Source organism: Puma concolor, chromosome A1, assembly GCF_028749965.1.
Source record: "Puma concolor isolate L17-30 chromosome A1, mPumCon1.1.hap2, whole genome shotgun sequence".
In the NCBI taxonomy this organism is placed as follows: Eukaryota; Metazoa; Chordata; class Mammalia; order Carnivora; family Felidae; genus Puma; species Puma concolor.
In genome coordinates this window covers 44,250,392-44,276,814 of record NC_141667.1, presented here as the reverse complement: position 1 = coordinate 44,276,814, position 26,423 = coordinate 44,250,392, and the positions used below count along the sequence as shown (strand labels likewise).

General features: G+C 48.4%; 2 protein-coding genes across 2 annotated transcripts in view; one reads left to right on the top strand and one right to left on the bottom strand.

Moving 5' to 3' along the window:
• CCDC69 (coiled-coil domain containing 69) overlaps positions 1-14,702 on the top strand; it is a 34,398-nt gene extending 19,696 nt beyond the window's left edge. The window contains exons 5-9 of the mRNA XM_025923798.2: positions 8,041-8,114; positions 9,101-9,202; positions 9,673-9,792; positions 10,711-10,808; positions 11,551-14,702. Coding sequence (XP_025779583.2) covers positions 8,041-8,114; positions 9,101-9,202; positions 9,673-9,792; positions 10,711-10,808; positions 11,551-11,728 — 572 coding nt within the window. The 3' untranslated portion in view covers positions 11,729-14,702. The remainder of the gene's footprint in view (positions 1-8,040; positions 8,115-9,100; positions 9,203-9,672; positions 9,793-10,710; positions 10,809-11,550) is intronic.
• On the bottom strand, positions 13,398-23,982 carry LOC112860498 (platelet-derived growth factor receptor-like protein). The gene is made up of 5 exons (XM_086697465.1): positions 23,821-23,982; positions 17,900-18,230; positions 16,977-17,128; positions 16,435-16,728; positions 13,398-15,980 (listed from the first exon to the last, which is right to left on the bottom strand). The coding sequence occupies exons 1-5, from the start codon at positions 23,876-23,878 to the stop codon at positions 15,826-15,828; spliced, it is 990 nt and encodes a 329-aa protein (XP_086553591.1). The 5' UTR covers positions 23,879-23,982; the 3' UTR covers positions 13,398-15,825.
• Positions 23,983-26,423: the final 2,441 nt, after the last annotated feature.

Here is a 26,423-nt window from a genome sequence, read left to right as displayed (position 1 = left end):
CATTTTGTTATCCATTCATTGGTTGGACACCCTTTGGCCACTGTGCATTGTGCCACTAGCAGACGCACCTGCTTGTACACCTGCTTTCAGTTTCCCTGGGTGTACGTCTGTCCAGAAGTAGCGTTGCTGGGTCATACAGCACATCTATGCTTAACTTTTTGAGAAACCGCCAACCTGTTTTCCACAGCAGCTGCACCACTTTGCATTCCCGCCAGCAGTGCACGAGGGTTCCAATTGCACCACATCCTCGCCAACACTTGCTATTTTCCATTGTTGTTGCTGTTGTTATTATTGCTGTCCTAGTGAGGCGTGGAGTGGTATCTCATTGAGGTTTTGATTTGCATTTCCCTAATGCCTAGTTTTGCTGAGCATCTTTACATGTGCTTTTTGACCACTTGTGTATCTTCTTTGGCGAAGGCTGCGTGTATTTTTGACGCTATTGAAACAGACCTAGAAAATGCTATACTGGTGTTTCTTTTATTCATCAGTATTTGCATGATCTTTCCCCAGAACTCTTTTAAAATACAGTTAGGGGGCGCCTGGGTGGCGCAGTAGGTTAAGCCTCTGAGTCTTGACCTCGGCTGAGGTCATGGTCTCACCGTTTGTGACTTCAAGCCCTGCATCAGGCTATGCACTGATATTGGGGTGCCTGGGTGGCTCAGTCAGTTAAGCGTTTGACTTCGGCTCAGGTCATGATCTCACAGTTTGTGGGTTTGAGCTCCACATTGGGCTCTGTGCTGACAGCTCAGAGCCTTGAGCCTGCTTTGGATTCTGTGTCTCTCTCTTTCTCTGCCCCTGCCGTGTTCATGCTCTCTGTCTCAAAAATAAATAAAACATTAAAAAATACAGTTAGGATTATTTTGTATGTAAAATGTTAAGATCCTGTTCTTTCCATTTGACATTGTTTCCAACATGTTTCCAAATAATCATGCTGCTTCTAAACGTTTATAAAGGTTAGACCACTGCATACATGGTTTTCCTTATTTCCCGTGAGTCTAGACATCTAGATTTTAACTACTGTAAGTAACACTGCACCAAAAGTCTTTTGCATAAATCTGTGCAGACATTTCATGTTATGTCCTTAGATTCCCAGAAATGGAATAACTAGAACAGAGGTCTGAACTTTTAAGATTCTTGAAACATATTGCAACATTGGCACAAAATGTTTTGAAACGGAATTGAAGCCCTCACCCTGGGAATTTGAAGAGTTATGTTTTAATTCCAATGTGCTGTGTGACACTGGGCCTGTCACTCAACTTCCGTTCAGTTTCTACATCTCTAGAATCTACCTTGAATCTCAATTCATTTTCCGTATCTCTACAGTGTACCTTCCCCACCTCATGATGCTATTGTGGGAAAGCAGCTTTGCTGTCTGTGCATTGCTTTGATACTATTTTTTAGCATAATAGATAGGTTGATAAGAAAATGTTACTGTTGTAAAAACCCCAGAGGAGAAGGGACTGCCTATCTTGAATTCTTCCCATCAGTCAGAATTCTTTCTTAGTTATTTCTAAATCACTTGGCTTATATAAGGTGGTACATACATGTGTATTAAATGAATGAATAAAAGCATAGTGGGAGGGGAAATACAGGATTCTATTTGTTTGGGGTGTGGTATACAGATAACTGGGAGAAACAAGTGGTGTTTTTTGTTTTTTAATATTCTGTGTATATCTTGAAGTTTTCTTTATTTTTTATTTATTTTTAATGTTTTTATTATTTGTTTTTGAGAAAGAGAGCAAGACAGAGTGTGAGCAGGGGAGGGGCAGAGAGAGGGAGACACAGAATCCGAAGCAAGCTCCAAGCTCTGAGCTGTCAGCATAGAGTCCAGTGCGGGGCTTGAACTCATGAACTGTGAGATCATGACCTGAGCCGAAGTTGGATGCTTAACCGACTGAGCTACCTAGGTACCCCTGTTTTGTTTTGTTTTGTTTTGTTTTCATTTTCTTAACGATGTATGTTACAAAGCAAAGCTTTTAATTTTGATGAATTCCAATTTTTTTTCCTGTATTGATTATGCTTTTGGTGTTGTATCCTAAAAATTCTATGCCACACCCCAGGTAACAAAGATCTTCTATGTTGTCTTCCAAAATTTGTATGGTTTTAAATTTTACATTTAGATCTATGACCCCTATAATGGTGTGATTTTTCTTCTTTGGACTGTTAATATGGTTGATTACATTGATTTGAGTTTCTTTCTTTCTTTTCTTTTCTTTCTTTCTTTCTTTCTTTCTTTCTTTCTTTCTTTCCTTTCTTTCTTTCTTTCTTTCTTTCTTTCTTTCTTTCTTTCTTTCTTTCTTTTCTTTCTTTCTTTCCTTTCTTTCCTTCCTTCCTTCCTTCCTTCCTTCCTTCCTTCCTTCCTTCTTTCTTTCTTTCTTTCTTTCTTTCTTTCTCTCTCCCTTCCTTCCTTCCTTCCTTCCTTCCTTCCTTCCTTCCTTCCTTCCTTCCTTCCTTCCTTTTAAGAGTGCACACACATGTGAGTGGGGGGAGGGGCAGAGAGAGAGAGAGAGAGAGAGAGAGAGAGAATCTCAATCTCACAACTGTGAGCCGAAATCAGGAGTCAGACACTTTAACCAGCTGAGCCACCCAGGTGCCCCTGATTTGAGTTTCAAATATTGAACTAGCCTTGCCTTCCTGGCATAAGCCCTACTTGGTCATGCTGCTATTATTACCCTTTTTTATATGTTGCTGAATTTGATTTGCTAATATTTTACTGAAGATGTTTGTGTCTGTGTACATGAGGGCAATTGTTCTGTACCATCTGCCCAGTTGAACTTTTAAAGTATGACTTGCCTCATAGAATGAGTTGAGATATGTCCCATTTTCTTCCATTTATGGAAGAAATTATATAGAATTGGTATTATATCATTTTTAAATGTTCAGTCGAATTTGTGAATGAAATCATCTGTTCTCACACATTCGTTATCCAGAAAGTATTTAAGTACAAATTAAAATTCTTTAGCAGTAATAGGAATGCCCAGGTTATGCATTTTACCTTGGGTGAATTTTGGTAGTTTGTAGTTTTTTTGGGAATTGGTACATTTCATTTAAGTTGTCGAGTTTATATGCCTGGAATTGCTCGTAGTGGTCTCTTACTATTATTTTAAATATCTTCTGTGTCTTTGGTGGTATTCCCTCTTAATTTCTTGATATTGGTAGTTGTGTATTCTCTTTTTTCTTTGTCAGTCTTGCTTAAGGTTTATCAATTTTATTAATCCTTTCCAGAAACCAGCTTTTGGGTTCATTGATTTCTTCCCCCTATTTTCAATTTCATTGATTTCTGTTTATTTCCTTCCTTCTCCTTTTTTTTTTTTTTTTTTTTTTTGCTTTATACTTAGCTCTTCTTTTTATGGTATCTTGAACTAAAAGCTTAGATTATTGATTTGAGACCTTTCTCCTTTTCTAACATAAGGCTTTAGTGCTATAAATCACCCCCCACCCCAAGCACTGAATTATCTGCATCCCACAGATTAATGTTTTGTGTCTTTATTTTTGTTCAATTCAAAATATCTTCTGGTTTTCCTTGAGACTTCCTCTTTGGCTCATCAAACACTCATAAGTGTTTAGAGATTTATAGTTCTCTTTCTGTGACTGATTTCCAGTTTGTTTTCATTATGGTCAGAGAACATGGTTTGTATTTTGCTCATCTGATAATTTGTTAAGGTTTGTTTTATGACTCGGGATATGGTCTATCTTGTGAATGTTTCATGTGCACTTGAATAAATGTGTATTCTGCTACTGTCAGGTTGTAGTTTATAAATTAATTAAATCAGTGTGTTGACAGTGTTCAGTTCTTCTATATTGTTACTGATTTATGCTTCTTTTTTCTAATGAATACTGAAGAGCATAGAAGTCTCCAACTATAATTGTGTCTTTGTTGCTCATTTCAGTTCTGTTAGTTTTTGCTTCATATATTTCAAAGCTCCTTTGTTATGTATATAAACAGGATTACTATGCCTTCCTGGAGAATTGACCTCTTTATCATTATGTAATGACCTTCCTCATCCCTGTAATATTCCTTGTTCTTACGTGCACTTCATCTGAAATGAATACAGCCACCGCAACTTTCCTTTGATTAATATTGCTTTTTCTACCTTTTTACTTTTAATCTACCTATGACATATATTTAAAGTGAGTTTCTTTTAAATAGCACATAGTTGGGGGTATTTTTTTTTAAGATCCATTCTGACAATCCCTATCTTTTATTTAGGATGTTTAGATTATTTAGTTTAGTGTTGTTATTGATATGGTTGGATTTAGGTTGGCATTTTTGTATTTGTTTTCTGGTTGTTCTGTTTTTATCCTCTACTTTCCTTTCCCTGCTTTATTTTGGAGTATTCGAATGTTTTTAGTATTCCACTTTAACTTGTCTATGGTCTTTTAATTATATCTCCTGTATAGTTCTTTTTTTTTAATTCTTTGCTCTTAGAATTACAAAATACTTAAGAGACAACTTAGAATTAATATTTTAAAATTTTTTAAATTTTTATTTATTTTTGAGAGACAGAGAGACAGAGCACAGGCAGGGGAAGGGCAGAGAGAGGGAGACAGAATCCAAAGCAGGCTCTAGGCTCTGAGCTGTCAGCACAGAGCCGGACGCAGGGCTTGAACCCACGAACCATGAGACCATGACTTGAGCAGAAGTCAAACGCTTAATCGACTGAGCCACCCAGGTGCCCCCAGAATTAATATTTTGCCATGTCGAGTGGAATGCAGAAAGTTTACTATTGCGTAAGTCCCAATCCTCTCTCCTTTTTGTTGTGTTTGTCTTAGGTATTACATCTGCATACACTGAATGCCCCATCAGATAATGTTACACTGTTTACATTGATTTACCACCAATAGTAGTTTAAAGAGCACAAGGAAGAAGAGGAAGAAGAATATTACCCAGGCGTTTACCAGTTTGGTTGCTCTTCCTATAGTCCTGAAGTTTCAAGTTTTCCTCTGGTATCATTTGCTTTCTGTCTGAAGCATTTCCTTAAGCGATTCTTTTAGAAGGTCTGCAGGTGAGGAATTATTTTAGTATTTTTTCATCTGAGAATGTCTTTATTTCACCTTCTTTCCTGAGGATATTTTCACTGGCTATCAGATTCTCGATTCACCGTTCTTTTATTTCAGCCATTTTTATTTCTTATTTACGTTCTTACTTTTTCTCCTCTCCAAGGTTTCTGATAAGAAATCCACAGTCATTCTCCCTGTTGTTTTCTCTAAGTAATGCACTGTTTTTCTCTGCTTCTGTTCCAGATTTTTTCTTGGTTATTAGTTTTCAAAAATGATGTGCCTGGGTGTGGATTACTTTCAGTTTGCTTTCTTTGGGGCTCAGGGAGTGTCTTCGATCTGTAGGTTTACATTTTGCCACATGTGGGAAGCACTCAAACCATCCTTTCTTCAAACACAGTTTGTGTACTTCGCTGTCTCTCTTCTCTTTCTGAGACTCTGATGCACGAATGTTAGACATTTCCGGATTGTGTTATGGGTCTCTGAGGCTTTGTTCATTGTTTTCCAATCATTTTATCTCTCTATTGTTCAGACTAGATAATCTCTATTGATCTATATTCAAGTTCACTGGCTTTTACCTATGTCATCTCTGTTCTGCTACTGAGCCAACCCAGGAAATTTTTAAATTTCATTTATCACATTTTTTAGTTCTAAAATTTCCTTTTGGTTCTTTTTAATAGCTTCTATGTGTTTGCTCAGGCTTTCTATCTTTCCATGCTTTTCAAGACTATTCACCCTTACTTCATGAAGCATTTTTTTATATTAAAAAAAAATTTTTTTTTAATTTTTTTTTTCAACGTTTATTTATTTTTGGGACAGAGAGAGACAGAGCATGAACGGGCGAGGGGCAGAGAGAGAGGGAGACACAGAATCGGAAACAGGCTCCAGGCTCTGAGCCATCAGCCCAGAGCCCGACGCGGGGCTCGAACTCACGGACTGCGAGATCGTGACCTGGCTGAAGTCGGATGCCTAACCGACTGCGCCACCCAGGCGCCCCTAAAAAAAATTTTTTTTAATGTTTATTTTTGAGAGTGAGAGAGAGACAGAGTGTGAGAGGGGGAGGGGCAGAGAGAGAGGGAGACACAGAATCCAAAGCAGGCTCCGGGCTCTGAGCTGTCAGCACAAAGCCCGACACGGGGCTTGAACTCACGGACCGTGAGATCATACCTGAGCTGAAGACGGACAACCAACCAACTGAGCCACCAAGGCGCCCAGATCATGAAGCATTTTTGTATCGGCTGCCTTAAAGTCTCTGTTAATAATTCCAACATCTGTAGCATCACAGTGTTGACATCTGCTGAATATCTCTCCTCAGCCAAGTTAAGATTTTCCTGCTTTTGCCGTTTGGATTCGTATGCTGAGTAATTTTGTATTATATTCTGAAATGATGTGAATACATACGATTCTGAGTCTTGTTTCAGACTATTGGTTCCGTGGTACTTTGAATTCTGGTCTTCTTGCCCCCTCTGCCTGCTACCATTTACCTTTCGCAGTCTGCAAATAACCACTCTATTCAGTCTGTCTAGGTTTCATAGCTACATTCAGTGGGACAAACTATATGGAGTTTACATTTTCCATCTTACCTGGAATCAGAACCCGTCTTTTTTTTTTAAGGTTTTTGTTTTGTTTTTTTAATTTTTTATTTATTTTTGAGACAGAGACAGACAGAGCATGAATGGGGGAGGGACAGAGAGAGAGGGAGACACAGAATCGGAAGCAGGCTCCAGGCTCCGAGCCATCAGCCCAGAGCCCGACGCGGGGCTCGAACTCACGGACCGCGAGATCGTGACCTGAGCCGAAGTCGGACGCTTAACCGACTGAGCCACCCAGGCGCCCCCAGAACCCATCTTAATAGGCAAATTAACAAATTAGGCCCGTGATTTGGAAAAAGTTAGCCTGTAGGTTTCAAACAGCTGATCTTTTCCATTTTGACAGCTCTGACACATTTATGTCACTAAACACTGTTTTTGTGTGTGTGTCACTGCCCACTGTGACGCAGGCCCATGTATACCTGGGCCTTTGGTCGTATGAAGCTCTTTTTTCCCTGTCCTCTCTGTCCTATTTCCCATCCCGCCCACTGGTTGGTCACTTCTCAGTTGTCTTCTTTCAGCGGAGACAAGGGTAGAATTTTCCACAAGGAGCTCTACAAAGGAGGAGGGATAATAAATACAACTATACTGGGGCACCTGGGTGGCTTAGTCCGACCAAGTCCAACTCTTGAGACCAGCTCAGGTCACAATCTCATGAACCACGAGGTCACTCTCTGCACCGGACCTCCTGCTGACCACACCGGGCCTGCTTGGGGTTCTCTCTCCTCTCTTTCTCTGCTCCTCACACGCCTGCTCACACTCGCATGCCACTCTCTAAATAAATAAATAAATAAATAAATAAATAAATAAATAAATAAAACAATAAAACTATATTGATTTGGGGGAATCAATCAAGGGAAAGCCCTTGAGTGTCCTTTTCTCATGCCATCCTCCGGCCATCCCTTAGTGACAACTCACTTCACAGTTGAGGCAATGGGACTTTTAGGTATTCGAGGTGATATTCGCAAGGTTTCTCAGTTGTGAAGTAGCAGAATCAGGACAAGGTAGATTTCCCGGCCCCGGACGAAAGGTACTGACTGCAGTTTTGTGCCAGTGGTTTGATGAGTGATGATTTAACGGTTTCAAAGTTTGGGTAACCCAGCTTGCAAAACATTGGCTCTGTGCACGGTCCATGGCGTGGTGAACAAAATGAACAAGGTCGCTGCAGGATCTTTGGGGTCTTGGCCTCAGTGAGGCGTGGGTGGCCCCACAATCTGGTAGGGTTCACGGTTCCTCCGAGGATATAATTTGTTTCCATTTCTATGAGCTTTTGTTAAATATCTCCTATATTTCTGGCACAGCTGCAAGCCCAGTAAACAAAGATTGAATAAGACCGTCCCCAGACCCCCGGCCCCTGGGGGGCCCTGCTAATCACGCGGGTTCTCCCGCCCTCGTGGCGCCTGCCAGAAAGCTATAGGGTATCTGAGCTCACAGAGGTCTCCTTTCCCTGCAGTCCTCCGGGCCTCACACGAGCAGGAGAAGGAAGCCCTCACCCACTCCTTCCAGGAGGCCAAGGCAACCCTGCAGGTGAGAAGAGCTGGGCCATGGCAGACTCTGCCAGGGGAGGGGAGGGCCTGCGGCAAAACAGCACGGCCTCCACTTAAGGTGTGAGGGACAGGGATGAGTGTCTTCTGTGTATCCAGCCCCTCCATGTGGCGACTGGGCTATCAGCTCAAGAGGACTCGCTCTGAGATTAGGGTTGGCCTGTTTTTCTAAGGACTGTTGGAGGATCTTAGAGACCTCACGGACCGGGCACCACAGTGTGACTGGGCTGGCAGGCGGAAGCACGAAGGAAGGTGTCTGAGCCAATTTGTCAGGTCAGGCACTTCCCAGAGGGATGAAATCTTAGCTGGAACCTGAAGGATGGGTTGGAATTCTTCAAATGAAGAAGGGTAAGAAGGATGCCGTAGGCAGAAAACAAAACAAAACTGTGCTTAAAGACTTGGAGAGGAGAGGGAAATATGGAGTACGTGTAGAACTGAAAGAAGTCCAAGATGCCTGGGGTGAAGGGTATGAGTGGGAGGGAGCTGAGGTTGGACAGGAGGCGAGGGCCAAACTGTGGGGCCTGGGGGCCATATCGAAGCCCTGCTCTATCCTGAAGGTAATGGGCAAGGTTGGGGTGCAGGATACTCCTGACAAGGGAGAGTAGGAGGCAGGAATGTACCCAGCAGCAGAAGGACTGGTGTGATGCCTGGCCGCAGGAGCAGCAAGAGGGAAGACTGGGAAAGTGCAGAGCCTGGTATGGTTGGGCTTTGAATGCCAAGCTAGCACCAGCCTCAAACACCGGGACATTGTCCCCAAGGGCATGGGGAGCCATTAAGGCTCTATGATGAGAGATAGGGCTGGCACGTTTCAGGCAATGGTTGAAGCAAACCAAGCCTGCATTGTTGGGTAGGACAGAGTGAAGATAGATGGAAGAATCCTAAACTGACCCCTTTCCGGGATGCACAGACGTCCACCTTCAGCCTTTATGAACCAGGCTTTGACCATCTCCCTCCCGCTCCCTTCTCTAGGAGACCATTGATGGACTGTCCTCACAGCTGGAGGTCTTCCAGGCCAAGATGAAGAGGGTAGAAGAGTCCATTCTGAGCCGAGACTATAAGAAGCACATCCAGGTGGGTGGCAGAGAATACTTTTCCTTCTTGAATCTCCAGGGAGGTCAGGGTCTGGGCAGCAGGAAAGGCCAGGCCTTCCTCAAGGCCAGGGCTCAGACCTGAGCCTGGAAGAAACAGGGTCCTCGTGTCACTGCGGGGAAAGAAAGACTTAGAGCACAGGGGAGATGGTAAAATGCTCAGGTTCTGGATTCAGGAGGAACGAGGTGCAAAGAGCTGACCTACCACTTAGCGTGAGTGACTTACCCGATCGGCGCTGCGGTTCCTCAGCTGGGGTGGTAGTGGGGCCTGCCTCGAAGGGCGTCATTAGGCTAGAATGAGATCACGCGTAGTAAGCACTTACTGTGAGCCAAGAGAAGGAGGCGGCATGTGAGAGGCAAACAGTGATTTGGAGACACAATGGGGAAGAGGCAGGTAGCCCCTGCCCCTCTGTCCCTGCTGGTCTGGTGAGATCACTTCGTGTCCCCATCTAGGATTACGGAAGCCCCAACCAGTTCTGGGAGCAGGAACTGGAGAGCTTACACTTTGTCATCGAGATGAAGAACGAGCGTATCCATGAGCTGGACAAGCGGCTGATCCTCATGGAAACAGTGGTGTGTGACTGGAAGGGGGGCGCTGGGAAGATACACCTCGGGCTTCTGTTTTCCGGGCATTTCCTCTGTAAAGCGTGTGGAGGGAAGGCAGTTTGAGGAGGCCCCAGCCTGGTCCACCCCAGCTTTGACCTGCCTTCCATGCTGGCCCTGGGGACGGCTGTGGCCTGTCTGTGGCCAGTCTGGGTCAAGCAGTGGCTCCTTCTCATAGGGCCTCCGTGCTTTTCTTGACTATTCATGTTTCTCTAGCTTGGGTGACACCAGGGCAGGTAACCTGGCTAATCAGGAGGGGCTGGCAGATGTCCCCTGTCAGGCAGGGGCCGGGGAAGAAGAAGGCTGAAAAATCAGACCGACGTAGGAGGCCACAGTGAGCGAGGACAGGCCTGGGGAGTGGTGGGCGTTGGGCACACAGATGGCTTTGTCTCCAGGAGAAGGGAGGCCTTGGGAACCCGGGGCTGAGTCCAAACAGAGATGATGTTGCTCTGGAAGGAGTCTCCCCACCCGCGTGTACCACACAGCCTACATTCTAATCAGGCCCGTCTCAGAGAGTCCCTGGGAATTCTGTTCAACCACGCTTGTGGAATAGTATAACAGACACACGTAATTTTATTTATATAGATTATATCCTTCTGACTTTGGGAGAACCAAAAATATCCATTCTCTTATGAACTGATGGAAATGTTACGTGGGAGTGGCTGTGTTCTTTTCCTACATCTCATGTGGCAAAATCGAAAGTTGGCAACCCTGTGTCTCCTCCTTAGTTACATACATTTTTTTAAGTAATCTCGTTGCCTCACGAAATGTAACATCTAGTCCAGAATGAGTCGGTGTTTTCAGTGACCACAGATAAGAGGGAGGTGACGAAACACACTGTGCCATGTGAGTCGGGTGGCTTTCTGAGCTCCTTCTGATGTGTTGCAGAAAGAAAAAAATCTGATGTTGGAGGAAAAAATCACCACTTTGCAGCAGGAGAATGAGGAGCTCCATGTCCGGGGCCGCAACCAGATGGTTATGTCAAGGTAGCTGCCTCCCTGCTTCCTCTCCTCCCACCCCCACCCTTTTGGCCAAAATCTCTACTTAGGAGGGTCTCTGAGAAGCCTGGGGAATGGATTGGCAGGTAGGCCCAGGCCTTTCTGGGGAATGTCAAGAAAATAGGAGTCAAGAATCCCAAGGGACCCAGCTCTGCCTAGAAACCTGTCTCAGTGCCCTGACTGGTATCTGTCCCCATCCTGGCTGAGCAGCCTCCACGGCAAAGCCCAACACAGGAAGAGAGGACAGGAAATTTCTAGCTGAGGTGACCTAATGAATGAATGAATGTACATGAATGAATGAACTCGTTCGAAAGGCTTAGTAAATGAGAGCCTGCCTCATGGGTCAGACATAATTCATTGAATACTTTACATATGGTCTCACCTAATCGTCATAATTACTCAAAGAGCTGGGTCCTCCTATGATCAGTCCCATTGTACCCATGAGGATGCTGAAATTTGTCAAGAGTCAATAACTTGTCCAAGGTTACACAGCTAACTAGTGGGGCGGATCTGAACCCAGAGCTGTCTGCCTGGGAGGGCCGGGCTCCACTGTCAGCCAATCGAATGAATGGCCTCCTGCACACAGGCAGAGGACAGGACGACAGGGCGGTGGGGGCCCTGGAGCGGGCTGGCGGCCCATCCGAGGAAGGCCTCCCAGAGGAATGGGTTGGTCTGTGCGGCCGCTGTGGGCTGCTTCCCCCTGGCGACGTCGGCCCATCTCCATCCACAGGCAGCTCTCGGAGGACCTGCTTCTCGCCCGCGAGGCCCTGGAGAAGGAGTGCCAGTTGCGGCGACAGCTCCAGCAGGAGAAGGAGGAGCTGCTGTACCGGGTCCTCGGGGCCGATGCCTCCCCCGCCTTCCCTCTGGCCTCAGTCACCCCCACCGAGGTCTCCTTCCTCGCCAGCTAGGACGCAGGGCCAGGACGCCTGTGGTCACAGCGCCCTCTTGAGGATTTACCAGAGAAGACAGCGGGGGCCTCTCGTTCCATGCCCAGGAGGGGCGGAGGGCAGGAGCGAGATGGGCAGCCAGGGTGCGAGCCCAGGGAGCCCTGAGGGCTTGGGCCTTGCAGGATCACCCACCGGGCTTTGAGGCCCCAGAAGCACCTTCCCCTGAGTTGGCCCAGGAAACAAGCAAAGAGGAGTCCTTCCATCCCTCCCAGTTCTCTCCGTCCAAATCAGGGAAGTCCCGAGCTTTTCCCAGGGGCAGCCGGTGCCACTGAGGCCATCTGACGAAGAAGTGACAACCCACTGGTCCTGACTTGTCAGCTCCCCCCCTCCCCGAGATGTTCCCACCTCTGGTCGGGCCCTCCCTCAGCCTCAGGTTACCTCTCCTCTAAAACAGCCAGGGGAACCCAGCGAATGATACTTGAGTCACTACAGTGCCCCATTCTAGGATGGTGCGAGGCTCAGACCAGGGGCTGGGGGACCGGGAAGGAAGTGGCCCACACCCTGGGAATCAACAGGGAAAGGCGGGCCGCTGGTAAGGGGGTCACTGGAGGCCCTTGGGGCTGGGGCTGGGGCTGGTGTGGGGCAGGCGACTGCTCCCGGTCCCGGAGTCTTGCTCAGCCCAGGGGTTAAGCCAGAGCAACTCCTCAGCCCTCCTGGTCCCTCAGTCTCAGTGACACCCGGGTACACGCAGAGCTGGGACCTCATCCCTATCCCGACGAGGAAACCAAAGTGGGGAGTGGGGCCCCCAAAACAAGGACTAGGACCTCCTCTGTCATCCAGCTCTTCGCGTGTTGTGCTTGTTTTTCTCCCCAGGCTCCGGAAGGGTCAGATGTGTGACTTAGTCTTTCTCCTCTGACCTCTACCTGCCCCACTCACTTCCGGTCCCTCTCTTACTCCTCCCTGTCTTGACTCCTTCTACCACCCCTAATGCCAGGCGCCAGGACCCCGGAATGTGGCCCTCAGCTTCCCCATCCGTGCAGAGGGGCAGCTAGAGTAACCAAACTCAGCATGCCTGTCCAGCCCAGACCGTCCGTGGGTTTACTGTTCTTCTCAGGAAGCTTCCGGTCATCTGGATGCCATCATGATAACCCCTCCCCTGCGCAGAGCATTTTAACTCAGTGCTCTCAGCTACACTTCCCTCCTCTCATCTGCCTAGGATCCTTGAAGCCGGTTCTTATCCCTCTTCAGCAGCAGAGCAAACAGATCACAGGAGCCAGAGGGCCTTGCCTGAGATCCCTCAGCAATAGCCCCAGGCCCCAGGCCAGCAAGTAAGAAAAGACAATCCAGTAGAACGGAGGTTTCCTCCATCATCCCAGATCCCAGACTGCCTTCTTTATTCCCCTGGATATGGTCTGGTCTTTAGCCATGTGTAGTTCTGGGAGTTCAGATGCGACTGTTTCTCCATTTCTCCCCTAGTAGGGCTAGAGGAGTGCTGAGCTGTTTCTCCAGCCATAGGAAAACAAGTTATCTATCTGGGAGCCTTGGGAACAGCTCTGGAGAGAAGTGCACACATAGTTCTTCATGCAACTTTTCCCAAAGCTTGTCTGGGATACACTCATTCATTGCACATTAATAGGCATGACCAAGAAAAGAATCGATGGCCAAGTAATTTGAGAAACTCTAGATTCAGTCCAGTTAAACAGATCTGCAAAGTGCAGGACTGCTCAGAACCTTTAATATGGTAATGTGCACTACAAATTTCCAAGAAGGAAGCAGTGTCCAGCATTTTCTAAACTCCTGCGACCAATTTTCTACCCCAGCCTAAGCACTTCAGGCTGCAGAATGCACTTTAGAGAGCATGGTTTTAATTGAGAGGGGCCGGGCTGGAGAAGGGGCAAGTCATGGGGAGCAGGGTTTCCCTCAAGTAACCTATGGTGGATGCAAGGAGACAAACTGCGGTCATGGCCTCACACTGGGGCAGACAAGCCGTGGAAACAATGGTATTGTGTTTATCTGGCCCCTGTGTTTTCCTGGAACGGGGAGGAGGTGGCTCCTCTCTGAGGACCTTTGCCAGTGGCAGGGATCATTGAGGAGTATGGTCTGGGCTTGGGTGACTCATCAGTGACTCTGTACTCCCTCCTGGACTTCTGGTACCCCACTGGCCCTAGCTTTGCCCAGCCTTGGAGTGGGGCCCGATGTTGGAGTGATGGCTGGCCATTAGAAGAGGTATGGGTGGGCAGAGTCTCAGGGGTCAGTGCAAAGGCTCTTTCCGCTCTGCAGGGGACAACGGCTTGGCATAACAACACCAAGGTTCACACAGTTACCTACCCCCGTTTCTGGCCGCTGCTCCACACCAGGATGCCTGCAGCCAGGGACAGAGCTAGGAAGGGGCAGGGGACACATGAGAGCTTCTGGTTACACGGACGCGGGTGGTGGCAGTCCCCGTGCCCTGAAGGTTGGTAGCCCTGCAGGTGTAGATGCCAGAGTCCCCAGCCCGGGCCTCTTCCACATGCAGGGTACTCCCTACCTCCTGCTGTACCTGGCCCTCTTGGCGAACGACACTGGCCCACTCGCTGACGTAGGGGGGTCGGCCCAGCTGCAGGGACAAAACATAACTGTCCATCAGCTACCCCAGGTGTCATCTCTGACTTAGGCACCAGCAGGCAAGTAAGAGGTACTGTGTCCCTTCAGGGAAAGGGAGAGTGACTCGCCCAAGGTCACACACATATATCAGAGCACCTGAAAGGCCAGGTTCTTTGTGGGAAATGTGGGCTTCTCAAGTCCCTGGGGAGAAGCTGGGGTCTCCTCTCCCACTCAAGGAGACACAGGAAGTGACTTGGCTGGGAGCAGCACCCCGCGGTGTGGGTTTTGCGGCACTCTGGTTTTGTGGGGTTGTTAATGGGTGCTGCCTCCCCAGAGAAGGGGACGTGGGGTTCTATTATGAAAATTGTTTGAGAAACACTGAGTCAAGTAAAATTAAACTGGGGAGACTCCGGCCACTGAGTCTGTCACATGTGCATGTGAGTTTTGAATCTCCGAGGTAGGCGATGGTTATAAGAGGCAGTGTTTTCCTAAAAGCACTTTATTGGGAGGTTGGGGCTGGACTTTCTGGTATGCTACCATTCCAAGGAACATGTTTGAGGAAATGCTAGCACAGCGAAGCCATGTCTCCCAACCATGAGTGTGTTCTTTACCGCTTGCTGGGTCTCAGTTTCCATTTTTGACAAATGGGAGGATTATCCCCCGTTCGTTCCCTCCTAAGGCCTCTGGGGAGCTCACCTTCACCTTGTCTTTGCTGGGTCCAGCCCACCCTCAGAGGCTTATGTCAAATCCCACTCTTCCAGGAAGGCTTTTTAAGAATTCCTGAAGTTTTCAATGCTGGTGGATCTGCTTTTTGACCCAGGTGCTCTCCAGATGTTTGCAGGCTGTGGGGCTAAGTTCTCTGAGAGGAAGGAACATCACTATCACCTCTCCAACAACCCCTTAGGAAGGTCTGGCCCACGGCAGATGCCCAGGAGACAGCTGCTAATGTATTTTGTTCATCTCTTATTATACACACACTGGCCACGGGGACTGAGCACTTGCCTCGGCTCTGTTCTCATGAGATTTGGGCCAGTCTGGTCTCAACTCAAATGTCACCTCAGAGAAGACTCCTTGACTCTATCTTAAGGTGCTATCGCATCCGTCCTGTCGTATCCTCAGGGTAGCACTTAGTATTCTCTTGATGACCGTGTTCATTTGCCACTGTAAGCTTGCAGACAGCAGAAGCCATATCTCTTTTCGCCTCATCCTTGTGGTCTCAGCACTTAGCACAGTGTCTGGCCTGTGGTGGGTGCTCAGTAATTATTGGATAAATTAACAAAGGAACGAATTTTATACAGTAGCCTGAGAAGTAGCTCTATTTAACAAATGAGGAAATTGTGGCCCAGGAAAGGGAAGTGACTTGCCCAAGGTCACACAGAGAAGCAGTGTCAGGTTCCTCTGAATCTTAGTCAAGCAGTGGTTCCACTCTGTCATGATCGCTCCTGATCCTCCTCCTAATTCCTCACCCCCATGCTCCTGCCCAACACACCATCAGCGCGCGCGCACACACACACACACACACACACAGCCTCCTCTTACCCTCGGCTTACCTTCTGCCCTGGATATTCCCAGATAAAGTCCACAGCAATGTCTGGCTCACCCAGAGCCGTGCAGGTCACACTGAAGTTCTCTCCCAGTTGGACTGATGTTGCTGAAGCTTGGATGGTGGGTTTGGGGGAGGATGACGGGTCTGCCATGGAGAAGATGGGAGAGAAATGGGAACAAACATGTTGAACTGATTGTTGGAACCATTGAATGAAATGAATGGGTAGAATGAGTAAGGTCCCAGAGGGGAATGGTTGGGGTGCTTGAATTGATAGGGGATGGGTAGATGATGGAACCGGTGATCTAATGGAGGATGGATGAATGGAATGGTTGGCTTGAGGGCAGATGGATGGATGGAATAGTGTGACATGATTGAGAATGAGTGGATGGACAGAAAGCCTGCACTGATGCAGTGTCAATCAATGGCTGGCTGACTGGCTGCCTGTCTGGACAAGATGGTTGACTACGTGGGGTGTTCTTGAAAGCTGGTTGGTTGTTCAGCGTTCCGTGATCCAGAGAACTCAAATCTGAAGTCCCTAAGAGGTATCTCTCCCCATATCCTCCCTCGCCCCGCCCACCCCAGCCCTAGGCCCACGCACACTTGATGTAGATCAGCATGTACTTGGTAGAGATTTGTCTCAAGCCACCCAGGCTGGCCAAGCAGAAGAGGGCTCCAGCCAAGGAAGCTCGGGGCCGGTGGATGGTGAAGCCCTTCTTCACGTCAAAGGAGATGTCTATCCCATCCACTGGGACTTCCTCCGGGGGGAACTCCCGATGCAGTGTCACGTGGGCCAGAGGGTTGGTCACCTGGCAGGGAAGCAGGACTGGTTGATGGCTGTGCAACTGCACCACCTTATAATAATCCTCAGTGGGGACAAAGAGCTCCTCTGGGTCTGGGAAGGAAGGAGGGAGAGAGACGAATGAGCTTGGCACAGATTAGTTGTTTCCTGATGCTCTACCACCGCCCATGAACATGAGGTCCGTCTCGGGGACTTCAAATCCCTCTTTCCCTGCCCATTCCTGCCCTGGGGTGCTTTTTCCTCTCTGGTAAGGGCTTCTAAGACTGACAGCTGAAGACCAGCCTGCTAGTTCCAGCTTTGTCATTTTGACTGACGTTCTTGGAGGCCTGACTCCAGGGCACCTGTGAAGAAGATGAAGGTCTTTCCCTTGCGGGCCTCGCCTTCTGCGCCCTCGCCATCCTGGCAGTGCTGAGCCCAGCAGCTGTATTCCCCCGTGTCCGCGCTCGTGGAGTTGACCAGCTGCAGCTGGCTGTGATGGCTGAAGTGCTTGATTCTGAAAGACAGGTGTGGGGCTGGGCCAGGGTGAGGCAGGCAGGAGACGGGGATGGCCTGGGACACCTAGCGAGCAGCGTGGAGTCGTCTGAGAGTCCCCCTCCCCAGCTTCCATCACATGGCCCACTCAGTCTTCTCCCTTCCCCACTTAGGCTGTAAGGGTTTGCTGATTGCTCGCCTGTCTCTCTGGCCTCATGCACATCTTCTGATTGGTCCATCTATCCCTCACAGACCTTGTCCTTGCGTTGCAAATGGCATCGCAAACGGCATCCCCCAAACTCCTTTGTTGTCCTTGGCTCCTTCCCTGTGTCTCGCTCTTCAGGCCAGTAAATGCCCTCTAAGCGACTCTACCCCCTAAAGGAGGCAGGGTTCCAGGAAATCTCACCCTAAGAGGCTGAATTGAGAGAAGGCGGACAAATCTCCTGAACCCTTTTATGTCCCAGCCTCTGCCTGATTTTCTTCTGGACCTGGGGTGAGCGATGCTGGTGGGGTCAACTCTGCCTTCATTTCTGCCTCCCCTATGACGGCGTCCCTGACATAAGGGCGTCTCAGCCCAACATTCCGGCACAGCTAGGTCAGACAGCCTGTCCCCCGTACTACTGCCACCTTTCTCCCTGCAGGCACCATTTGCTGCCCCCAGAATTGACATCCCGGATTGTGGGAAGCCATGGCTCTCATTCTGTTAAACCACTCCGCAACTGGTGGGTCTCGTGAGCCCATCTCACTGTTTCTTTCAGATGCCGGTAGTCAGAGGAGCTACTCCATCGCATACCTCAGGCGTTCCTTGCCCTCCTCTTCCAGGTATACAGGCACCCTCCAGTGGACCACCTTCCCCCGGCAGCGAAGCTCCAGGGGATCCCCAGCCCGCAGGCTGAGAGAGTCCCCCACCTTCTGGAAGCGGCCCCTCCCTAACACCAGGGTCAGAATGGAGGAGGCTGGGAGGCTTGGGGCTGCAGCCTCCATCTCCAGGGTCTTCTGGCTGAGGTCTGCTTTGGGTTTTTTCCCACCTGGGGCTCCTGGGGGCTTCACGTCTCCAGGGCTGGCTGCTTTGAAGGCTCTCTTTTTCTGAGCCTTGGGAGTTCTGCCATGCTCCTGGACTTCAGCTGTGGAGAGACAGGGTGGGTTTGGGGTCACCAGCCTTCACTGTTCATCGCAAATGGGGTCCTCTCCTCACCCCAGCAGTTGATAGAACCTCAGAGCTCTGTTACCCTTTATGCTTATTACTACTACAAAGGTAATCCTCACTCTATGACAAAATACAGACAACCCTGAGAAAAAGGGTTAAATTTGCCCCAAAACTTACCATCCAGAGATAACCACCATGAGTATTTAAAGCATATTTTTCCAATTTTCCATTTTTAATGCACATATTTTGAAGAAATGGTCAAAAAATAAAATGGAACAGGATAACACATATTTTTAATAACCTACATTTTCACTTAGTAATATGTTGTGATTATCATTCCATGTCAATAAACATGTATACTAAAATATTCCAAACAATTTGCTTGGTATTTCATGGTAGGGATGTATGATGACTCATTTCTTCATTGTTGGGCATTTGGGGTTTTCTGCATTCTCAGCCAAAATAGTTCTGCAATAATCATCTTACACACCTTTGATCAGATTGCTTCCTTAGAATGAGTTCCTTCGAAATGGAACTGCGGGGAGTGGGGGGGCCATGGAGAGGAACTCATACACTTTCTTATCTAAGTGGCTACCAATATTTCAAACCCTTCTAGAGCATGCTCCAAAAGAGGTCACTTAATCTGCACTTAGGTATGTCTACTGAAGGGGAGCTCAGTAGTTAGCATTATTAAATAATAAATAAATAAATGCAGTCTGGCATCTAAAAACAAAGATTCCCTAGGGAGTTATGTAGGCCACTCCAGAGCTACCACTGATGGTGCCTGCAGTGTTTCTGGGATAGCACCTGTCCCTGTCTATATATATATTTTTTATTTCATCCTCTTAGTGAATGCAAAGTATTTTTCTCATTTTACAGATGAGGACTTTGGGGCTCACAGAAGCTCACTTTCCCCCGGTACTGTGCCAAGGAGTGGGAGACCTGTAACTCTGACCCAGGTCAGTCTGGCTCCAGAACCCACGGTAGCTTCACCGGCAGCATATCTTTTTTTAAAAAAAATTTTTAATATGAAATTTATTGTCAAATTGGTTTCCATACAGCACCCAGTGCTCATCCCAACAGGTGCCCTCCTCAATGCCCATCACCCACTTTCCCCTCCCTCCCACTCCCCCTTAACATTTATTTATTATTGAGAGACAGAGACAGAGCATGAGCAGGGGAGGGGCAGAGAGAGGGGGAGACACAGAATCTGAAGCAGATTCCAGGCTCTGAGCTGTCAGCACAGAGTCCGACGCGGGGCGCGAACTCACGCACCGTGAGACCATGACCTGACCTGAAATCGAACGAACGCTTGACCGACTGAGCCACCCAGGCACCCCCGGCAGCATATCTTAGGGCTGAATGGCTGTGACTGCTAAAAAGACCTTTCAGACCCACTATCTTCAGCTCTTACCACTGATCTAACTTTTCTTCCCTGTGGAAGAGGAAGCAGTCATGTCCTGTGCCTGCCTTCTACCCCAGAGCCCAACCCTCTCTTCAACAGAGAGGGCTGTGCAATTCGTACCAAGTTCTGAGGCTCTTTACTCTCCGTCCTGATAGTTCCCAGACACAATCTCTCGTCGTGCCCACTGCTGTCACCACACCGTCCAAATCCTGGTCAGATCTCATCTAGTCTGCTGATGTAGGAACCCAACCGGTCTTCTTGCTTCCAGTCTGACACACATCACACACCTCTTCTTAAACCATCACAGTCAGGGGCGCCTGGGCGGCTCAGCCGGGTAAGCGTCCAACTCTTGATTTCCGCTCAGGTCATGATCCCACAGTTTGTGAGTTTGAGCCCCGCGTCAGGCTCTGTGCTGACAGTTCAGAGCCTACTTACCCGCTTGTGCTCTCTCTCTCTCTCTCTCTTTTTCTCAAAATAAATAAATAAACTTAAAAAACCTCCCACATGATGGGTTATTTCACCAGTTCCAAAAGCCTCAGGCTACCCCATCCATCATGGGGGAGCAGGGGACAGGGGCAAGCGGTGGATATAATGTTTGGACAGCAGCAACAGAAAAGATCCCAATGGAGTTTAGCGATTGTCTTTTTTTTTTTTTTTTTTTTAATGGCCCCAAACCACCATCATCAACACACACAGGTACCAATGGGTAAAAACAAGACAAGATAAAGAAAGAAACCAAACCACCACGTTTAAACCTGAGTCCTCTGTTTTTCACAACTGTTAAGAAAAAACTACACATCTCTTGTGTGTGTGTCATTTACACTCACACGACTACCACACTCACAAGACTTCTGACACCAGATTGGGGGAGGGGGTTTCCACACCAAGCAGTTCTCCGAGACACCATCTGGGTATTGCATAACTTAAGTCAGGTCTAACACTATTTGCCTGGAAAGAGAATCAGACCCCCCAGCTTAAGGTCCCCAAGACTGCCCTTCCCCCCACTTCAGATGCCAATCTCAAGTCCCAGGTTGTCACTTGTGCTTCTGACCGACTGGCTATAAATTGGGGTTCCCATGACCCCCCAACTTGGGCTCAATAATTCACTAGCGTAGCTTACAGAACTCAGGGGAACACTTATGTTTACTGGTTTATTATACAAGGGGATGACAAAGGGGAGAGATGAACATCCAGGTGGAAGGGGTTCGTAGGACAAGGGGTGCGGGAGGAGGCGTGGAGCTTCCACGGCCCCTCCCAGTGCACCAGTCTCCCAGAACCTCCATGTGTTCAGCAACCCGGAGGCTCTCCAAACCCCACCCTTTGGGGGTTTTTATGGAGGCTCCATCACAGAGGCACGATCCATCATCATCTCAGTTTCCAGACCCTTTCTCTCCCCCTTCTGGGGGATGCGAGGTGGCCCTGAAAGTTCCAAGCTTCTATTCATGGCTAGATCTTTCTGGTGTCCAGCCCCCACCCTGAAGCTCTCCAGGAGTCCACCGGCAGTCACCTCATTAGAACAAAAGCCACTCCTATCACCCAGGAAATTCCAACAGATTTAGGAACTCTATGTCAGGAACCAGGGTCAAGGGCAAATATTAGAACAAAACATGTTCCTAGTGTTCTTACCACTTAGGAAATTGCAAAGGTTTTAGGAGCCCTGTGCCAGGAACTAGGGGCGAAGATCAATATATTTATTTTCTATTATTTCACAACGATGTAAAAGGTCTCCCTGGTGGGGACATCTATCCTGGGGGCCTTGCCTGGCCCTGGAGGGATAGGGTACTGCAATGGTTTGGGGAAGTTGTGCTAGTTTGGCAGTAGGTTTATTCTGAATTTCTTACACGGGAGAGCACTTAGTTCACAGACAATTTTTCCAAGTCACTGTCTGGTTTAATCCTTGCTATAGCCCAAAAAGTGTCCCCAGCAAGCATTATCATCCCCTTTTTACAGGTTGAGAAACTAAGCCTCAGAGAGAACAGCTAGGCTCAGTATATTATTGAGGTGACCTAGAACACTGCAGTCTGGCATCTAAAACAAAGATTCTCTAAGGAGTTATCTAGGCCACTCCAGACAAGGGGTGGGGAGCCTGGGTGAGTTCATAGAAGATGGACTTTAGAGCCAGTGGTTTAGAGCTAGGCTTTGAATCTTTACTACAAGCTAGCTGTGTGACCTTAGCCAAGTCATATAATTTCTCTGAGCCCCATTTTCTTCATTTAAGAAATGGGAACAAAAACACCTGCCTTGCAGGACTGTTATCATATTAAATGAGATAATATATGTGAAACACTGAGTGCAGTGCCTGGCTTATAACAGAAGCTCAATAAATTGCTGTTGTCAAGAATAGTGTATCATTTCCTATTGTCCCTGTAACAAATTACCACAGACTTAGTAGTTTAAAACAGCACAAATTTAGGGGCACCTGGGTGGCCTCAGTTGGTTAAGCCTCAGACTTCAGCTCAGATCATGATCTCGTGGTTTGTGAGTTCGAGCCCTGCATCAGGCGGTCTGCTGTCAGCACAGAACCCACTTCGGATCCTCTGTCTGTCTGTCTGTCTGTCTCTCTCTCTCCTCCTAGCCTGATCTCTCTCTCTCAAAAATAAATAAACATTTAAAAAAAAAAAACCATCAATTTATCTATCGTCTTACGATTCTGAAGGTCAGAAGTCTAAAGTGGGTCTCGCTGGCTAAAATCAAGGTGTCTGCAGGATGCAGTCCTGCAGACTCTTAGAAAATCTGTTTCCTTCCGTTTTCTGGCTTCTAGAAGCTGCCCAGATTCCTTGGCTTATGGCCCCATTTATCCATCTTCAAAGCCAGCACTATTGGATGGAATCTTCCTCGAGCCAGCACCTCCGTGGCCCTGCCTCTTCCTCTGAGTCCCTCCTGTAGTTTCAAGGAGGCTTTTTAAAAAAAATTTTTTTAATGTTTATTTATTTTTGAGACAGAGAGAGACACAGCATGAGCAGGGAAGGGGCAGAGAGAGAAGGAGACACAGAATGTGAAGCAGGCTCCAGGCTCTGAGCTGTCAGCACAGAGCCCGACGCGGGGCTCGAACTCACGAACTGTGAGATCGTGACCTGAGCCGAAGTCAGACACTTAACCGACTGAGCCACCCAGGCGCCCCATGGAATTACATTGGGTCACCTGAATGAATGTATAATCAGGACCACTTCCCTACGTTAAGGTCAATTGATTCGCAACCTTGATTCCATTTCCAGCCTTAATGCCTCTTTGCCTTGTAAGGTTCTGGGGATAAGGACAGAGACATCTCAGACATCTCGGGAGGCTGTTTTTCTGCCTACCACAAATAGTAAGCTTTTTCAAATGCAAATGTAAAGCCAAGGCTTTCAAAGCCAGACTTCCATAGATAGAGTCCTTCCAGGAAGCAGAAGCAAGCCAATCAGAGGGCAGGATAAGAGAGGGTGTGGGGTACCTGCTGGTTCTCTGATCGCCCTCATTGATAGTCTGTCGTTAGAGCAGCCGGCTGGAGGTATCTCTGGGTTCTGTGTCTGGCATCCTATTTGATCTGGATGATCTGGAGTTGAAATCCAACCATGGGCTGGGTTAGAGTGCCCCCCACCCCCCCCAGCTGGGGCTGTGCTGGCAGAATCAGGGCCCCAAAGGACCTCCAGGAGGGTGCTGCAAACACATCTTCCTCAGGAGAGGCTCCACCTCCCAGCATGAGCACCGCTGGGCTGTGGGGGTAGTGGCTCTCTGGGAGCCATCTAGACATCCTTAGCTTTGCAGCTTCTGGGTTTGCCAAGCCAACAAGTCACCCAGGAAAAGTCGTGAAGATGTCAAGTCTCATCTCGGGACCTGGGGGTGATGACAACGATCTGAGCTGAAAAGTAGCGGGCACCCGGGAGCTGTGCAGATTGTTTCCCGTAACTTAGGTCATGTAACACACAGGGGTGTGGAAGGGGTTTGCAAGATCACGCAGTCCATCCTTGTCGTTGTGCAGATGGGGGAGCTGAGCTCAGAGAGGAGACCCTGCCGAGGCGGCACAGACAGCCCGTGGATAAGCTGAGCTTAGGGGTTCCAGTGCTCACTGTCCCCGTCCCCACCATGCTGTGAACAGGGTACTCCTGGGAAAGGCAGAGACAAGGGGGGGGGGGGGGTCTCAGGACCCCCGGGGAATAAAAAGATTCGAGATTGATGTCCATACCTGAAATGACACAGATGAGCAGGCACCAGGACAGCCAGCAGCAGGCTCGGGAGACCATTGTGCAGAGAACTAGAGCCAAGGTGATGTGGCACAGAGACTGCAGGGGAGAGACTGCTGGGGCCGTGTGAGCAGGGAAGTGGCCAGGGACGAGGGATGGGGGTGGGGGGGGGCGGGGGGAGAAGCGAGGGGGCCTGATTTCAATGGTAAATCAAAGTCCTGACTTCTCTAGGTCTCCAAACAAAATTCCTTTCTCTGGGTTCCCCCCCCCCCCCAAGGTGAATGGAGCTATTCAGAGCCCTGCTCAGGAAAAAAACAATTGTGCAGCCAGGAGGGGAGTGTCCTCAAGGGCAGACGGGGAGAGCTGGGAGGCAGCCGGAGGGGCCGCTGAAGGTCACAGAAGGGTCATGACAGGGCCTGAAGGACAGGACTACTTGAGGACACAGCAGGTGAGTGTGGCAAGGAGGGGGTGAGGCCTGAACCAGACCTAAAGCAGGGGCTGGCAGGACCAAAGCCGTGGGCTGCAGCCCACTTCTCCACAGCCCTGAGCAAAGAATGGCTTCACATTGAAAAAAATATACATATGGAACCTTCACGAGTCCCAGTTTCAAGTGTACACGCAGCCAAAGTAGGCACTTCTCATTTTTAAATAGCTAAAAATCCATATTTGGCGATACACGGAAATGATATAAAAGTCAAATTTCAGTGTCCGTGAATCAAGCAGTATTGGAAAACGGCCACACTCACTCCGGTACGTACTGTCTGAGGCTGCTTTTACACCACCACCCAGCTGTGTACAGAGATGCGTGGCCCACAGAGCCCAAAATATTTACCACCTGGCCCGTTGCAGAAAACGTTGGTCAACTCTTGCTCTAAAGGTTGGTATTTATAAAAAATAATTTTCTGGGGGCGTCTGGATGGCTTAGTCGGTTATGCGTCCGACTTCGGCTCAGGTCACGATCTCACGGTCCGTGGGTTCGAGCCCCGCGTCGGCTCTGTGCTGATGGCTCAGAGCCTGGAGCCTGCTTCAGATTCTGTGTCTCCTTCTCTCTCTGCCCCTCCCCGGCTCGCACTCTGCCTCTCTCTCTCTCTCTCTCTCTCTCTCTCTCAAAAATTAATAAACATTAAAAAAATAATTTTCTGAACTAAATAAGATGTAAATAAGATTCATTCTCAAAAAATATTCCACGTGAAGCTTAAGTTCCCTTTGACCCTCCTTCCCACTCCTCCCCACCCCGCACCCCCCCCCCCCCCCGCTTTCCTCAGGGGTTACCGCCTGGGTGTGTGTTCTAGATCTTTTTCTGCATTGACATAAGCATATGTGTATCCACAGGGAAACGAAGGATTGTTTGGTGAATTTGTTTTTCTGTAGATGGTTTTACACCGCAAATAGTTTTCTTAGACTTGCTTTTTTCTGAACTCAACAATGTTCCGTGGCCCCCTATATGGACCTACCTTTATACTTTTTAAAGCACTACATAATATTCTATGGCTTGGCTCTCCTGTTTATTATTCCCTTAGGAGAGGACATGTAACCTGGTTCCATTTTTGCTATTGGAAACAATGCTACAAAGAGCAAGAACTAGCCCTTCAAGGCTCAAATAGCTACATTTCCTTGAAGAAAATGCTTGTTAAATGAAAGAATGGTGGGCGCCTGGGTGGCTCAGTCGGTTGAGCGGCCGACTTCGGCTCAGGTCATGATCGAGCCCCGTGTCAGGCTCTGTGCGACAGCTCAGAGCCTGGAGCCTGTTTCGGATTCTGTGTCTCCCTCTCTCTGACCCTCCCCCGTTCATGCTTTGTCTCTCTCTGTCTCAAAAATAAATAAACGTTAAAAAAAAAAATGAAAGAATGGTATGCAACACAGGCACGTGACTGGATGTACTCTCACTCATCCATGTTTGTGACTAAGTAAACACCACCAGGCAAGTCCCTCCAAATGTAGGCGTAAGCCTCTTGCTGAAGTTTTGTGTACCTGCTAATTACTGGTTGTAAGCAGGTGGAAAGCCTCCTGGCTTCTGGTTGAAACAGGATTCCCTCTGTACAAACTCAATGGGCATTCTTGGAAGGTAGTGTGATGGGTGGGAAGCAGCAGAGAATGGAGAGCCCGGGCGCTTGGGGCCCCATTCTCACCTTGCCACTTGCTGTATGACCTTGATCAGCCTCTTCTCTTTGGGCCTCAGTTTCCCCATCCGTTTAAGGAAGGTGTTGGACACTTAGAGCTCTGGCCTCGCAGAGCCTTAACCTCCTCTTTTCAGTGACCCAGTCCTTCAAGGAGTGGAAGCGCTCTGAGAAGTGATGGTGTAGCTTCCAGCCACGTGGGCAGAGTGCTCTCAAGGGAGGTGCTGGGAGCAGGGCAGGGCCCCACCACTTTGAACCCAAGTTCTCACTGATTGTTCCCCAGGGGAGAGATTTCACAGAGTGTCCGTGCAGCCCAGCCCAAGGCCCTAGAGAACGCCCATGGCGGACTGGAACCCAACGTCCTGGGTTTGGACTGCTGGCTACCAGACGCTCTTGGAGCACCCCGTTCCCCTCTGTTCCACAGCACTTAACACAGGTTGTTATTTATGGGAATTTGTGTGATTGCGTCATGAATGTCTGGCTCCCAC